The sequence below is a fragment of the Acinonyx jubatus genome, chromosome D4, assembly GCF_027475565.1.
Source record: "Acinonyx jubatus isolate Ajub_Pintada_27869175 chromosome D4, VMU_Ajub_asm_v1.0, whole genome shotgun sequence".
Classification (NCBI taxonomy): Eukaryota; Metazoa; Chordata; class Mammalia; order Carnivora; family Felidae; genus Acinonyx; species Acinonyx jubatus.
This window is the reverse complement of record NC_069391.1, coordinates 83997193-84012690: the sequence shown is the minus strand read 5'-3', so window position 1 is coordinate 84012690 and position 15498 is coordinate 83997193. Positions and strand designations below refer to the sequence as shown.

The window sequence follows — 15498 nt, the reverse complement described above, 5'->3', positions numbered from 1 at the left end:
ACTCGAGATTGGCTAAACCCCCAAGGAAATCGAAGTCTCCCTCAATGGAAACAGGGATTTCAGAACAACTTTACAAAAACGTTTGTTTCTTTTTTTAACTGAGCTGTGTTTGAAATTGTGAACCTTCTCATTTAAAACAACATTGTGGATACAGAAAAATTTTAAAGCCTTCCAACTAAACAGATTGTCTAAAGGTCACTGTGGGAATTTTTAGCATAATATGATTATAAAATAAAACCTGTTTGTGATAAAACCGTAATAAAATTTTCAAAGAAAGTGGCCATATCACTTAAATTTAACCTAAGTGTTCTGAGGCAGAGACTGCTAGCTAGTCACCAAAATCCTGGGCTGGCGGCCAGGCCACATTTCCCAGTCTCCCTCAGAGCTGGTGCGGCCACACCACCGACCTCCCGCCGACAGAATCCGACCAGAAATGGATTCAGGCCTGGCCCGACTGAACCCCACACCCACCACTCTGTGCTGTCTCCCCCAATTCCAGCTCACTGGGGTGCAGATTAACGAGCTGCCAGAACGCTCGGTCAGCCTAGATCCTTGAACAAGCCCGGGCTCACCTCGGGCTTTTATGTGAGGGATAACATCCTACTTAGTTTTCTGGATAGGCCCATGAATGCGGGGTGGTGAGTGAGCATGACCTTAGGCTCTATTCTTGCACATCAATCTGGTGCTGATTCAAGGTGGCACTCCGTGGGCGCTTACTATTTGCACGTGGAGCTCCTACGTTGTAGCAAGATATCCACCTTACCCACTAGGAGCCGAGCAGGCATGTCGGCAGCTAGCAAGAACGCGAGGAAACTGGACTGCAACTGTGACGAAAGAACAGGCAAAGGCATGTGACAGCACAGGGGAAAGTTCATTTGTGAAGGCGCCACAGATATGGTGGCCAGGGGAGCTGGGCCCTGAAGGATGAGAAAGCTTCTGAAGAAAGGACAGGGGCGGAGGTGGGACAGTTCGCTCCAGACTGAGGAGACAGAATCCAAGCCGGTGAGAAGCAGCTACAAGGGAAGAGGACTCTGTTCAAAGAGAGGGGAAGAGCTAACAATCGGGGTTGACCATGAACTGGAGGCACTATGCAGACAAAAAGGCAGAGCGATTCCTTGAGGGGTGGCCAGCCTCCTGGCACAGGGACGGCGGAGAATGCGGTTCCAGCACGGGATGGGTAGCTGCTCCATTCAGCGGCCTTCCAGCTCCGGGATCTACGTATCTCCGGTGCCTCTGCCAAGCAGGCTTTGTACAACATTGCCAGAAGAAAGAAGAGTTATTTTAGCCCTGTTTCAGCGTTGCTTACACGACGGTCTTCGCCACATTCCCTTTCAAGGCTGTGTTGGCTGGGATGGGACCATTCAGTGCGTTCGATCCTAAGCCAGTAGAGAACATCCCTTCACGACGAGGCTCGGGAAAACCCCTTGAATATGATGTTATTATCGGAAGAACTTAGTAGGCTGATATTAACCAGGACTGCTGCTGGGGACCAAGAAAATAGAGAACAGGAAGTATCTGTTTCGAATGTGGAGGCCGTGGGACAACACCGCGTGAATTGCGTGTGCTGGCTGACAGCAAGTTACTAGCTCCTACCACCAATTATGGACATACGACTTTCAGAAGAATGGTTCACACAAAGACATATTACAACACAGCTGTGCGGAGAGCACTTTTGTCTTTCCTGGGTGACTTTTTATCTCGCAAGACACCTCGGCCTGAGCATCATAAACGTGAATTTCACAGTGTAGTTTTGAAAAGCAAACTAGTTTTCCACTTTTAGACGTCTATGTTATAGGTCAAAGAAAGTCTACCGGAGCACTAGAAAGAGAAATACTATTCTAACATCACAGTAAATGAGTCAATTTCCACTTTCTGCATACAGAGTTATAATTTCATTTCACAACTCTTTCTGAGTTTCTACTATGCGCTCGGCACTGTGTTATTCATTAGTGATATAAACGGAATGAAAAAGAAAAAATGGGGTCTTCTAAACTTGAAAACTTCCTAAGATCCACAATGTTATCTTTTTGTAAGAGCATTTCCAGATGATTATTTTATTTATTTATTTATTTATTTATTTATTTATTTATTTGAGAGAGAGAGAGAGAGAGAGAGAGAGAGAGAGAGAGAGAGAGAGAGAATCTTAAGCAGGCTCCACACTCAGCATGGAGCTGGCAACGGGGTTCATTCTCACGACAATGGGATCATGACCTGAGCCAAAATCAAGAGTAGGACACTCAACAGATGGAACCACCCATGTGCCCCCGGCCAATGATTATTTTAAAAAATGGTAAGTTCGGCTACATTCTTGCCCCAATAAACAAGGTTATTTTGCTTGTCACATCTCGAGATTCTACATATAAAGAATGACTTTCAGTGTTGCCCTGGGCTGTTATCTCATCTCCTGTAACAGGACTCCAGATACTTAATTTAGTGCTTACATAAAAGGGAAAGGGAAGAGAATTTTCCTGAGCTCAGAAATGATTGTTAAACAAACACAGAACTCTTCACATTATAGAATGGATCTTAATTAAACAGCTCCCGCCTCACAACAGCGAAACAAAAGAAACCCATAAAGCCATGTTCCGGGGCCACTGGAATGTTCGGATATGACAGTAAAACAGCCACACAGGAAGTTACATTTCATACGCCATCATTCAGCCATAAATATGAGCAGTGCCTTCTTAGTCTCTTTCTTTTTCAGTCCTTTCAAAATTCAGGTCACGTCTCTCTCATCGTACAGCATCCTGAGTAAATCACATCTCAAGTGGTGACAAGACCTGTCTGCCTTTGATATCCAATCTCAAAATACTTCCCAATCGCCTTTCTACCCACCTACCTTACTTATGTCCTAGGTCCTAAAAGCCATGTTTTACAAAGCTTGGGAACTGCATTCCCTTTCGATAAAATGAACAACTCACAACAACAGCTTCTATTTTGTTTGGTTTTCGCCCAACTGTGCTGACTCTTTCCAGCCCACATTTACTGGTCCTGCCTGGAACGTGGATCCCAGTTTGTTGTCAAGGCAGGTACTGAGTCTGCTCCCTGTGAGAGAAAGCAGGGCTAAACCTTCAAATGGAAGATTCCCACCGGCCTTGGCATTCGCACCATGTCATTCCTAGGTGCACTGTGGTATTTCTCTGCTCCCCAGGCAACATTCTGAGATTTCCTTCCCTAGCCAAAATGAGAAATCAACATTTTCCAAAGTGGGGCGGGGAGAGCCCCAAACGACAGAATAACACTTCCAAACATCAGTGACCCTGAGTCTGTGTTTGCGACGGGACAGATCAGATTAGCCGAAACTGAGCACGTCAATGCTTCAGCACTCACAGATTCTTATTTCTGGCCAGCTGTGTGATCCTGTATAGTCACTGAACCTCTCTGGGCCACAACCACTTTGTCTATAAAACCAAGAGAATACCAAGAGACCTTCCAGCTCTAAGTTCTTTGGGCCACAACAACTGCTTTGTAAAACCAAGAGACTCCAAAGACACCTCCCAGCTCGCATTTCTTTGGGTCTGGGAAATTAACAACGCGGTTAGAAAATGCCACTGTCTCTGGACTGACTCTGCAGACCTTGGAAAAGTAAAACTCGGATTAAAGACCATGAAATTGAGGGGGAACAATTAAAAGATCTCTAAGGCCCCTTTCCACATTTTGATTCTAACTCCGAGAGTGAGGCTTGGCCGGGCAATTGGCCATAAAACATTAGCGGGTCTCATTGCTTCCAATGGCCAATTCGGCTCTAGCAAAACATTCTTCATCATGTTTCCAGGCACTGCCTTGAAATGTAAAGCGTCCAAGGCAACAGCAGAACGACTTGCCCTATGCTCTGCTTTCACTGGCAACTCGCCCCTGGGTCCCCGATTTCTCAAGCCAACGAGAGCATCCACCTGGCAAGAACAGGTAAGAAAGCCACACCTACCCTCAGCCACTGCTTCTCCGTGAGGGCGTCGCTGTAGTCCACGTCCCGGCGCTGGCGAGAACCCCTACCAAATATTTTCTCCTCCTCTTCCTCACATGTGAGCCGTTCAACTTCGGCATCATCCTTAATAATCCAGGAGGGCAGCTCATCTTCCTCCATCAAGCGGGGCTTACGCTTTGGGTTCCTGGCATCTTCCCTCCGTCGGTCCATGTCCATGCGCTGCAGGTAGTAAACAGAAGTGTCACCAATGGGAAAGGGGGACTCTGTCCACTACCGATGTCACAGCACACAGAACTTTCACGAAGGGCACCTGCGTGGCTCAGTCGGATAAACGTCCGACTCTGGCTCAGGTCATGATCTCACAGTTCACGAGTTCGAGCCCCGTGTTGGGCTCTGTGCTGACAGCTCAGAGCCTGGAGCCTGCTTCGGATTCTGTGTCTCCTCTCTCCACCCCTTCCTCACTTATGCTCTGTGTGTGTGTCTCTCTCAAAATAAATTAAATAACACTAAAAAAACAAAACAAAAACAAAAACAACTTTCACGAGTCTCCTCCTATGGCTTCAGGGCCCCTTTCTGCTTTTCCCATAGAGTCTCTCTATCCTGGTTTACTTGTTCCGGTTCCTTCCTCACACACACTGTCCCACCAGAGATTCTGCAAGGTGAAATCTCCTCCCTCCCTCCGTACCCCATCTTTGAAATTCACGCATGTAAAATATGCTCTTTACAAATTCCTTTACTTCACCTGGGTGTGTGCAAAAGCTACCCCTTAAAACAGTGAGAAAATTCCAATTGGGGGTATATTTAAAAAATATGAGCCCCAGAAATACAATTTGCTGCTGCCCTCGCATGAAAGTACTCTCTGAGCATATACAAGAGAAGCTTCATTAAGAAAACTTCCTTTGCCTCAGTAGGGCTCATGCTTTTAATTAAACAGAGAAAAAAAAAAGTCAGCGACCCAAGTTTTGCTGCAGACTGGCTCACCCTTGGACTCGGACATGTGGGCACATAAATGGCTTGATTAGTCATTCGGCCATGAATGTATTGGATTTTCGGCACACCACAGGTTCCGTGAGAGGAATGTCCTTCGACGCTTTAGCTTTTAAAAAGTTTAGCTCTTATGAAAATATTACAACGCCAGAGAAAAACCTCAGATGTAATGTCACCTCAACGGATCAAGTTTTAAGTAAAGTGTCTCCCTTTCATATATTTTCATAGCCTTTGAATGCCTACTTCTCCACCTCTTGCTTTCTTTTTTAAAAACCCAGTGCACCTGGGTAAATTAAGTACTACATTCTGGGCTTTAACCTATAACTAAACAATCTGAGAGCTAAAAGAAAAAAAAAGTAAATAAGACCTACACGGAATTGCTGCTTATGTTATACACACACACACACACACACACATATATATGTATATGTATGTATGTATGTATATGTATATATGTATATATATATATACGTATGTATGTGTGTGTGTCTGTGTGTGTGTATGTATATGGGTAGCTAGATGTGCTATTTCTACAATCAAATAGACCATTAACTATTCAATGATTTACCTTTCCCCCTTCTTCCTTCAGTTCTACTGTCCTGAAACAGGAATTCAACATAACTTTTTCTTAACAACTGAAACTGGTAACAAAATAGAAATGAAATTTCTATTCAAATCCAAACTTGACCTCTAGAATCGACACAAAAATTAAAGTTCAAAGTCCCTTCACCTACGCTTAAACATTTTTGGAAATTATTATATTCCCGGGGTTGGGGCAGGCTTGCGGCACGGGGGAGCCCCACTGGTAGATAAATGTGGCCGTCCTGTTCTGTCATGTGCTATAGTTAGCTGGAGAGGCTGTCCTTAATCCTGACTCCTAATGTTCTGGTATCAGAAATGGGACCCACCAAACTTGCCTTGTTAGAACACAGAATGCCTTGCTAATAATACAGTCTACAGAGGGGCTTCTCAAAGGGACCTCCTAGTAACAGTATTTTAGAATGCTAATGGAAAAAAAAATTTTTTTTTGGTGAATGCATTCCACTGTGGTGACAAAATACTGCCACATCCACTTCTGATTACATCACCACCATCACTTTTATACCGATATACCTATATATGACTTATCCCATGCATTTGTCCACAAGTGGGAAAATAAATCTTTTCTGACATAAAAATTTTAAAAATTGGTATTAAAAAAAGTAAAGTGATAGAAAATCTGATATAAAAACTAAATTGCATTTGTTTTTTATTTTTCGTTTATGAAGGGGTGATGCACTTTTTAAAAAAAAGTTTATTTATTTACTTATTTTGAGAAAGGGAGTACATGTGAGCCAGGCAGGGGCAGAGAGAGAGGAGAGAGAGAATCTCAAGCAGGCTCTGCACCATCAGCACAGAGCCTGTCGTGGGGCTTGAACTCACAAACCATGAGATCATGACTGGAGCTGAAATCGAGAGTCAGATGCTTAACCAATTGAGCCACCCAGGTGCCCCGGGTTGATGCACTTTTTAATAAGCTTAAAGTTCTGATGCTTGCCATCTCTTCCCAAAGATTTCTACTTGCAGAAGACACGTACAAAGATGTGAAGTTGATATTCAAGCATGTCTAATTTACTATTTAGGTACTACATGAATGTATTTGTTTTACGATGCATTCATGATAATAAAAGTTGTGCTAACAACTACAATGATTTTTAAAAAGCACTTCTTAAAGCTTCATGTTTGTATGCCGTTGAAATATTTCACATTTGTATCTTGATGTGGCAAAGGTCTTTTTAGGTAAAATTCATTGTTAATCAGTGGGAAGGATCACTGTTTCTGAAGTTCTGTTTTTAGGAGAAAACAAGAAAAATATTTAAAAGAAAGGTTTCATTTTAAAGAGACTAGCTTATCTGCTTAATGTGCGTTATTTAACTACAGTGTCCGTGATAAATAAAATGATAACCTTATATTAATTTTTACATAGAGAACCAACTTTTCAAATAATAAGGGATAAAAAGGTTAAATATTTGAAATCCAAATCTAGCTTGCATTGCATTCTTGTGTCTCACTGAACTTTCTCATCAGGAGTAGCTGGCAGGGAATCAAATGTGATTTCCTGCCCCCTGGTGGAGGTGCTAATGCATACAGAATGGGACAAAGGCAGCCCGCTGCTTGGATTTAAAAAAACAAACAAACAAACAAACAAACCAAACCAAAACTTTGTATCATCTAAAAATGAGAAGGCAACCATTAACAAGCAGAACATTCCCCAAATCAAAATGCCTACAAAACAGTGTTCCCTAGCCAGCCAGCTTCATTTGTTCTAAGCCTCCTCTTTGCGTGATACAATATTCCCAAATTAAAAGAAAGCTGGGCCTTGGCCAGACATTTCTTTTTTTTTTTTTTTTTTCCCCCTGAAGCTTTCACTTTTTACAAATATCCAGCCCAAAAGTCAGAAAAGAGATGTACTCTTTTCCCCTCACTTCGGGGCTGCTGATGCAAAAATCTCCATCTCTGGGCCTAATCTAATTTGTATAATGACAGGCAGCTTATCCTTTCCCGGGCCTCAAGAGTATCTGCGGCTGTAGCACTGCTGAATTATTGCCAATCAGGAAGCAGCCAGGGAAGCTGAGGGCCTCTGGCCCTGGTGATCCCCAGTAATCTACATTTTAATAAGTTCATCAAGGAGAGAAAAGATGTCTGTTTCCTATGTGTACCTCTAATGTCCCCAAGGAGAGCACCAGTCTATAAGGGTGACCAACAGTCGGGGCCCAGAAATTTAGGTCTGAGGAACACCCTGCATTGGCCATGCTGTCACATGACTGTGTTGCATCATTTCTAGCCAAAAATGCCTTTCCTAAGGAGGGTGGTTCACTTAGGAACGGGGTGGGGCGGGCAAAGTGCTCATCCCAGGTTAGGAGCTATTCCCACAGCTCCCTAAAACTTCCCTGAGGAAGAATTAAATGTCTTTTATCTCGAATCTTTATGTGTGGACACAACCGTCGTTCCCTAGTCAAAAATTGCAAAAAATAACGTAAGCCTCCACACAGCTGGAGCTCTCTTCTCAGACTGTCTGGGCTAAAAAGACAGAGGATGCAAATCCTGTGGGTCACATCTGGCCCAGAGTCCTGTTTCATTTGGCCTGCAGTAGGAGATCATAATAAAAACAAAACTGAATTTAGCTGCAAACATTTTGAAATCCAGAGATTGCCCATGAAAAAAACCTAGATTTCCAGCTTCTCTTGGAAATTTGGAATTCCTGGATACCTGGGGCCTTGCGGCTCTGTCCCCCTTAGACAAAGCAGCTCTGGTTTACCACCACCACCCACCCACCCCCATCCACTTGTTTCACTCCTGCAAAATGCCTGACACCTTGAGGACATTCAAACTGGGGGCCTTGGACTTGGGGGCCGTGCAGCATGACCGCATCACAGTTCACATTTCCTTACTCATTCCGCCATCAGACTAAATGTCCAAAAGATCGGAATGATTGATGGTACTGGAAGGAGCCTTGCAACTTCACAGGTCCTGATCCACACTGATATCTTCACGGGGCTTAAAATGTTGCAAACGCTGCCATTCGTTGACTCAAGATTTGCTAAGCAAGTACTATGTGCCAGAAACTGTTCTGACCATTGGGCCGCAGAGTAGATGAAAGAGGTCCAGCGCATGCCTGAAGAATGCAGCAAAATAGCACTTCTGAGGGCCTCCTTCACAACCGGAGGGGCTTGCTTCCGCACGTACTGACCCTGGGGCGGGCCACACACGTAAATCAAGTGCAGATTTCAGCAAAATCGCACGTGACTATGTAGTTTGGAACGTCAAGGTTGAAACCATGGCTGTTAATTCCTTAAATGTCAAGGTTCTTTCCTATCTGCCCAGATCAGCGAAATCCAACCAATTCCGATCTTTCAGCGAAGGCTACGCCTTGATGTGCATCTGGAAGGCTCCTGCTGGCTTAAGCCAGGCTCTCTTCAACAGGAAGGAGACACACGACCCATGTTGTTTGGTTGGGGAGCATATCTGCTTTGATCCAGTAAGAAGACAGAAGACAGCGAGGGAATGATTGTAAACTACCTACAGGAGTAGGGCAGGTTCCCAGAATGATGCTGGCCTTGAATTACAATGAGTTGGGATTGGGGCTGGGGGGCCAGGGGCAGGGATCTGGGGCAAAGCCGTAGCCTACATGGCCTGTCCATCCGGAAGGTGCGGCTGCCACTAAGCCCTGGCCAACTGTTTCCACACAGAGACGTGGGCCTGGTGCTGCCCACCCTCATTTTTCAAGAGAAGCCAAAAATCAGGATTCTTTTTATGTTGGCAACAAATTTGAAATTTTAAAAAACACCACGTGGGCCCAACAAAATATGTCTGCAGGCTAAATTCAGCCAGTCTGCAGCCTCTGAACTGAAAGGCCCAGGCTCTCCGTAAAGGAAGTTCTGCCAGGGCACGCAGGCTCCAGACATCGCGCGTTAACAGAAAAAGGTGCACGATTTTCTATGGTATTACCATAAAAAGATCAAATTCTTCCTCTCGTCGAGCAATCATTTGGTTCAGGGTCTCATCGTCAGGCACTTCATCTTCTTCCTGGGGTTAAGAACAGAATGATTTAACAGGCTTTAGGGGAAAGTTTGGACAATCAGGGTGAGGTATGAAAGAGTAAAGTGGATCTGTCCTGTAGACCACAGGGATTCATTTCTCAAGCCCCAAAGAAAAGAGAAGGGTCACTGGGGGTAGTATTTGCCATCATTATTTCGCAAGCTACTCAAACCAATCTTCCCCGAGCAAAATCTGTTTAGGAAGGACACATGGTACACTATGAAAAGTACTGTGTGTGTGTGTGTGTGTGTGTGTGTGTGTGCATGTGTGTGTGTGTGGGGGGGGTTTGGGGTTTTTTTGGTGCAGGGCGGGGGGGGGGTGGTGGTAGTGTGTATCTTGATTCCATTACTTTTGAAACAAGTTACTTAACGTCTCCCCTGCTTCAATGACCTCATCTGTAAAATGGGCGTGACATTTAGTTCACAGTCAAGTTGTAAGGAAACGTAAGGGAAAAAGTGCCTGACATAAATCCTTTTAATTCTATTAAGCCGCATATAAGTGCTGATTTTCAAAACCTTATGAAACCCACCAATATGTGAAAGTTTGTGACTAGGCAGAGAACAAGGCCATAAAAATCGTACAGATAGGTCAAATACAGAGCCTTTAAGATGGGTTTAATCAGTGTGTTTCAGTGGGAATTATTATGCTAACAGTTAAAGTTCTGGATGGGTGCATAAGGGGGAACAGTTTCGTTTTATGTGATATTAGACCAAAGCACATGATCTCTCTGCAAACTCCTCAGAAACCAAGTTCTCAAGTTTTCTAGAAATGCTATGACTTCCACACTTTACAAAAAAACAAAAAAAATCTAAAAGTTGGGCATATACTATAGAACTTACCTTCCAAAATTATTTTTATCATATGCTGACTGAGTGTGTTAAGAATCAAATGGGGGGATTGCAGGGTATGGGCAGAAGGAGGAAAAGAGGAAAACCCACAACTTCAAATATCCAGTTTCCCAAATTATATGTGCAAAAACGAGGCACCTTGTTCTAGAAAGAGTATGAGTGTCCTAGCAGCTTCAATGACTATGGTTCTTCCCAAGATAATGTCTTATGCACTGTGTTAGAAGTGAATGCATTTCCATAGGCAAATATCTAATGACTCAAGATAATAATTCCTCGTAAAAAGCTTTCTGTTCTAGTTCGCCTCTAACCTGATTAAAGTAAATTTGTCTCAATATTGCATTTCATTTGACAAAGACCAAGCCTATCTGGCAGCGGGCTGATACTTCATCGTACGAAGAATTTGGTTAACATATCCTTTGGTGAAAAGGTGCCCTGGTTTGCTCACTACCTAGAACCCCATATTATCCACTCTCTGCCTACACAATGGGGGGCTTGCACATCCCCACACGTAAGGTGAAAAGATTCTCTTGTAAACTGGCAAGAAGCCTGCCTGCAAGGGTCTGACCTTCACAGAGAATGAAATGGCTGGGAAGTGTGCAAAATACCTCCCTGGGGTCTTTGTATCTTAGTACTTCCCAGCCTGTCAGCCGTGCAGATAAGCAGCCTACTCGGCCTCAGTATTTGGAACCACAGCCCTTGACTGTGGTCTGTCAGTGTCTCCAAAGATCTGGACACAGGGCGCCCAGGGCACCCAGACACAGGACACAGGGCCCCCAGTAAATGGCACCATGTCTGACACACTAACAGCCTGGAAGGAGTGTGGAGCCCCAGTAATGTGGCTGGCCCCAGGCCCCACCCCAGCCCAGCCCTGGTGGCCCCTGAGGCTGGGAGACATCGACATCTCCCTGCAGCCTAGGACGGGTGGAAAGCTCCAGGCTCCTCTGCACTCCATGTTCCCCAGGCCAACCTCTACTTTCACAAGGCCAATACAAAACGAGTTAAAAGCAAAACCAGGGTAGAGACCATGGGCTGAGTATCAGCTCTGCCCACACCTGTGTTGGGACAGTATACATCATGCAAAAAAATAATACATGTTTTTTAATTTCCAGGGTGTAAACAAGAGCACAAAATTTACCTGACAACCTGATTCTAAATCTGGACCAGTCAATTTCAAGAATCAAGCCTCTATCACGTATTCAATTTTAAGAATCAGAGTGGTGAATTATTTGAGATCACAATTTTAAAAATACGGGTGGATGTATGAATGCGTGTGCACACATATTTTTCATTATTTTAACAAAACCTAATACATAACTAATCAAATATATTAGACCTACAAGTTAGGAGGAAGCACGGTATAAAAGTGCTCTTCAGTTTGCAAAAAGATTCATTTCAGGATTCATTTGAATATCAAGATCTACTTCACATTTAGGCTCATTTCACACACGCAAAAAAATGTACGGGAGACTTTCAAATGAATTTGGTTTATAATTTATAGAAGATTTCAAAAACATATATCCTACTTAAGGCAAAATCAAACTATATCTAATATATGCAATGAAAATAGTATTCCGTATGAATATGTTAAGGTAAACCCACTCCTCAGCTTACAAATATAGGGACATCAAACCAAATCTGTCCATCCCAAGACAATTTTATGGTAAGGATTGGTGCTGGTATTTTGCACACTTTTCTAGACTACATTAGAACTATGTCTTTTGATCTCTTTCAAATCTGTTCGGGTTGAAAATTCAGTATAGAATTACTAAAATTGGCAATCTAAAAAAAATACAAGCGACTACCTAAAGACCCCCTTAGAGGGGCGCCTGTGTGGCTTAGTGGGTTAAGCACCCGGCTTTGGCTCAGGTCACGATCTCACGGGTGCGTGAGTTCAAGCACACATCGGGCTCTGCGCTGACAGCAGAATCTGTTTGGGATTCTCTCTCTCTCTGTGCCCCCCCCCCCCCCACTCATACTCGTGCTCTCTCTCTCTACGTGAATAAATAAACTTAAAAAGTTAAAAAAAAAAAAGACCCCCTTAGAGAAACATAAGGAATGTGTTCTTTGAACAATCTTGCCAAGTAAAGAGATTTTTTTTTTTTAAGCTGGTCATTTTCTCAGCCTTTGGTCAGCTTTTACAGAAAAATTTGCACTGGAGGTCGAAGTCCTGCTTTCAGAGTGTAAGTACAAGAAAACACGTTAAGATGGCTGTGAGGGCTTGTCCTACAAACATACTGAAGAGCTTAATCAAAAGGCAAAAGACAGAGAGGGCCCAGGGTAGGGGGATGGCAGAGAGACAAGGCAAGGAGGGACCCTTCTTTCTGGCGGTGTCTACTCTCATCTGGCTGATTGTGTCCGGGTACCAGGGGCCCCTGTGCAATTCTGCATCTTCCCTACAGAAGGCGGCATTTACAGTACGATTAAGCACCCTGTCTGCGTCTCTCGGGGGGAGCCAAGGGGGTGTGCCCTGGCTGAGCCTTGAGGTGCCTCTAGCAAAGGCTTTTAAGACACTGGTCTGGATGACTTTCAGAGGCTTTCTGTGCTTGGGATGTAAGACAGGCAGCTAATTTATTCATTTTAATCAACACCAGCCCAGCAAATTCTTTAAAGAACGAACAGGTCGTTCTTAATCCTTCTGAGACAAAAGGCCGCTGTGAGATTTCATCAGCTTGGCTTTCTATCGTACCTCGTTTTCCTCTTCGTGCTCCAGGATGGCCTGCAGGAATGCCCTCCGCTCGTGGCTTGAAGACTTCTGATCAAACATACCCGCCTGGATCACTTTCTGATCCACGTTCAGCTTGTATTTCGCGGCCGCGAGAATCTTTTCCTCCACGCTGTTGACAGTGCACAGCCTCAGCACCCGGACCTCGTTCTGCTGGCCAATGCGGTGAGCTCGGTCTTGTGCTTGTAGATCCTGTGAGGGAGAACCACATGCTCTGAGGGCCAGCGCACCTGCCTCAGCCCAGCGAACAAGTCACCTGCCCGAGAAACAGGGGCGTGTAGAGGGTTACTTAACCCACCCACGCTAGTGAAAAGATCTTGCTTTCATTTTTAATGTATGCAAGCCACCTTCTCTGGAAAACCTGAGTTCATCCCTAGTTGAGGGAAGCTGGGCTCCGATCGGCCAAGCCAACCGAAATACCTATCAGGTTTTGAAATCCAGGCATCAAGGTGTTTGCACCCGTCCCTAGGTTCACCATCAGATTTTGTCCCGAACTAAAACACAAAACAAACAAAGACCCCATTAAATTTGATGTCAGATTTATGACTTTGATATTACCTACAACTAACCTTAAATCTCAAGAAACACTAGACGCTGGTCTAAAGTGTTAGAGACGATTTTTAAAACATCTGTGAATTATACGTACATACAGTATACATATACACCGTACAGATAGGGACTTGTCAGGGGGCAGATCTCCATGCATCTAATTCCACCAAAGACTCCATCTTTAGTTTGGGCAATGAAAAGAATTCCCCAAATTATAGCTTGTGGAATGCTAAATTGGTCAAAGTTTTGGGGGAAAGAAATCCGGAACCAAGTACCAAAAGTGTTAAAACTGGGTATGATCTCTGACTCCTGAAATTTTGCTTCTGGTAATTTATCCTACGGGAATAATCGTGGATAGGATATGCACAAAGATTTACAAATATGGGTGTACCTCTTGGCATTATATATCATTTACAATGGTTTTTAAATTTTTTTTTATGTTGATTTATATTTGAGAGAGAGAGAGAGAGAGAGAGAGAGCGAGCCTGTAAGCAGGGGAGGGCAGAGACAGAGACAGAATCTGAAGCAGGCTCCAGGCTCTGAGCTGTCAGCACAGAGCCTGATGTGGGGCTTGAACTCATGAGCTGTGAGGTTATGACCTGAGCCAATGTCGGATGCTTAACCGACTGAGCCACTCAGGTACCCCTGTTTTTTGTTTTTGTTTTTAAAGCAGAATTAAATCAACATTCAACAATAACAGATTGGTTAAAAAAATTAATCTTTGTATGTATGTACCATATACTATATGCATAGCACCATACAAATTAATTATAGGAGATTTAATGACACAAAGCAGTAACAAGTAAAAACGACACGTTACAAATGACTACGTACATGTGGATCTCATATGTGCATATTTACGTAAACCAAGTAAAAGGCAGGAATTTACACTTCCAAGTAACGAAGAATAAAGTCATTATTAAATTTCCCTCATTTTACTTTCAAGTGGTTGAACAATTTTTTTTTCTGCTTTAAACCTGTATTACTCTTATAAGAAGAAAACAGTTGTAATGAATTCTTTAAATAAAACCCCTACTAAACCTAGGAGGCCGAGCTACCTGATTTCAATGCTACACCACAAAAACATCTTGGTCTGTCACTTTGATCTAGGTGATGGTCTCTGGGCCAATGCTAATTAGTGGTTTCCATACACCCCCCGTTAGACCCGTACACGTTTTGGGGGTAAAAGTCTATCCCCTGTATCTGGCATCCCAGACGCCCTGTTTTGCACAGAGCTGATGCTCTACAGCAGGAAGCCCAGCCACTTGGCCTGATGAATTTCCTGGCCATGCACATGGCACGAGACGGCAACAGGCCAAAGTCTGTCCAGGACACCCGTCTTTGCTGCAGGGACCTCTACAATTAAATGACTCGTGAGGCCAATATGTTTCCTCAGAAGATACCCGAGTAATATAAATATCAGACAGCTGAAACGCAAACACAGCTGGGATCCAACCAAATTAGATTACGTTCCCAAAACAGGAGAAGGTGAGTTGGAGACGTACCATCCAAAGCTGGTAGGGGGAGAGGGGGTCAGAACCCTAAACTTCATTTTCAAGCTCTTAGTTCAACCATCTCTCTCGACAAACGCTCACGAGAATGGTGAAGCAGATTTCAAAACAGCGAGGTGTATGTTATCCACCTCTGGATTATTCCTAGAACAGGGGTCAGTGGAATGTTTCCTGAACGGGCCCAACAATAAGTATTACTAGTAAATGTTCTAGACTGTCTGGGCCAAGAGCAAGCACTGAGCAACTGTGCTGTCAGCAAAGAGCCCACTTAGGATCCTCTGGCCCCTTCTCTCTCTGCCCCTTCCCCCACTCACACGTTTCCTCTCAAAAATAAATAAATATTTTTTTAAAGGTTAGAAAAATTATTAAAAAAAATAA

At 43.8% G+C, this 15498-nt stretch overlaps 1 protein-coding gene across 7 annotated transcripts in view; it reads right to left on the bottom strand.

Annotated features, from left to right (window-relative positions):
• The window catches only part of SMARCA2 (SWI/SNF related, matrix associated, actin dependent regulator of chromatin, subfamily a, member 2), a 178296-nt gene that overhangs the window by 64084 nt on the left and 98714 nt on the right, over window positions 1-15498 (bottom strand). For all 7 annotated transcript variants that reach the window (XM_027041111.2, XM_027041104.2, XM_053205306.1 and 4 more), the window contains exons 25-27: window positions 13025-13252; window positions 9401-9478; window positions 3926-4144 (exon numbers count right to left, since the gene is read on the bottom strand). In XM_027041111.2, the coding sequence (XP_026896912.1) occupies window positions 3926-4144; window positions 9401-9478; window positions 13025-13252 (525 nt within the window). The remainder of the gene's footprint in view (window positions 1-3925; window positions 4145-9400; window positions 9479-13024; window positions 13253-15498) is intronic.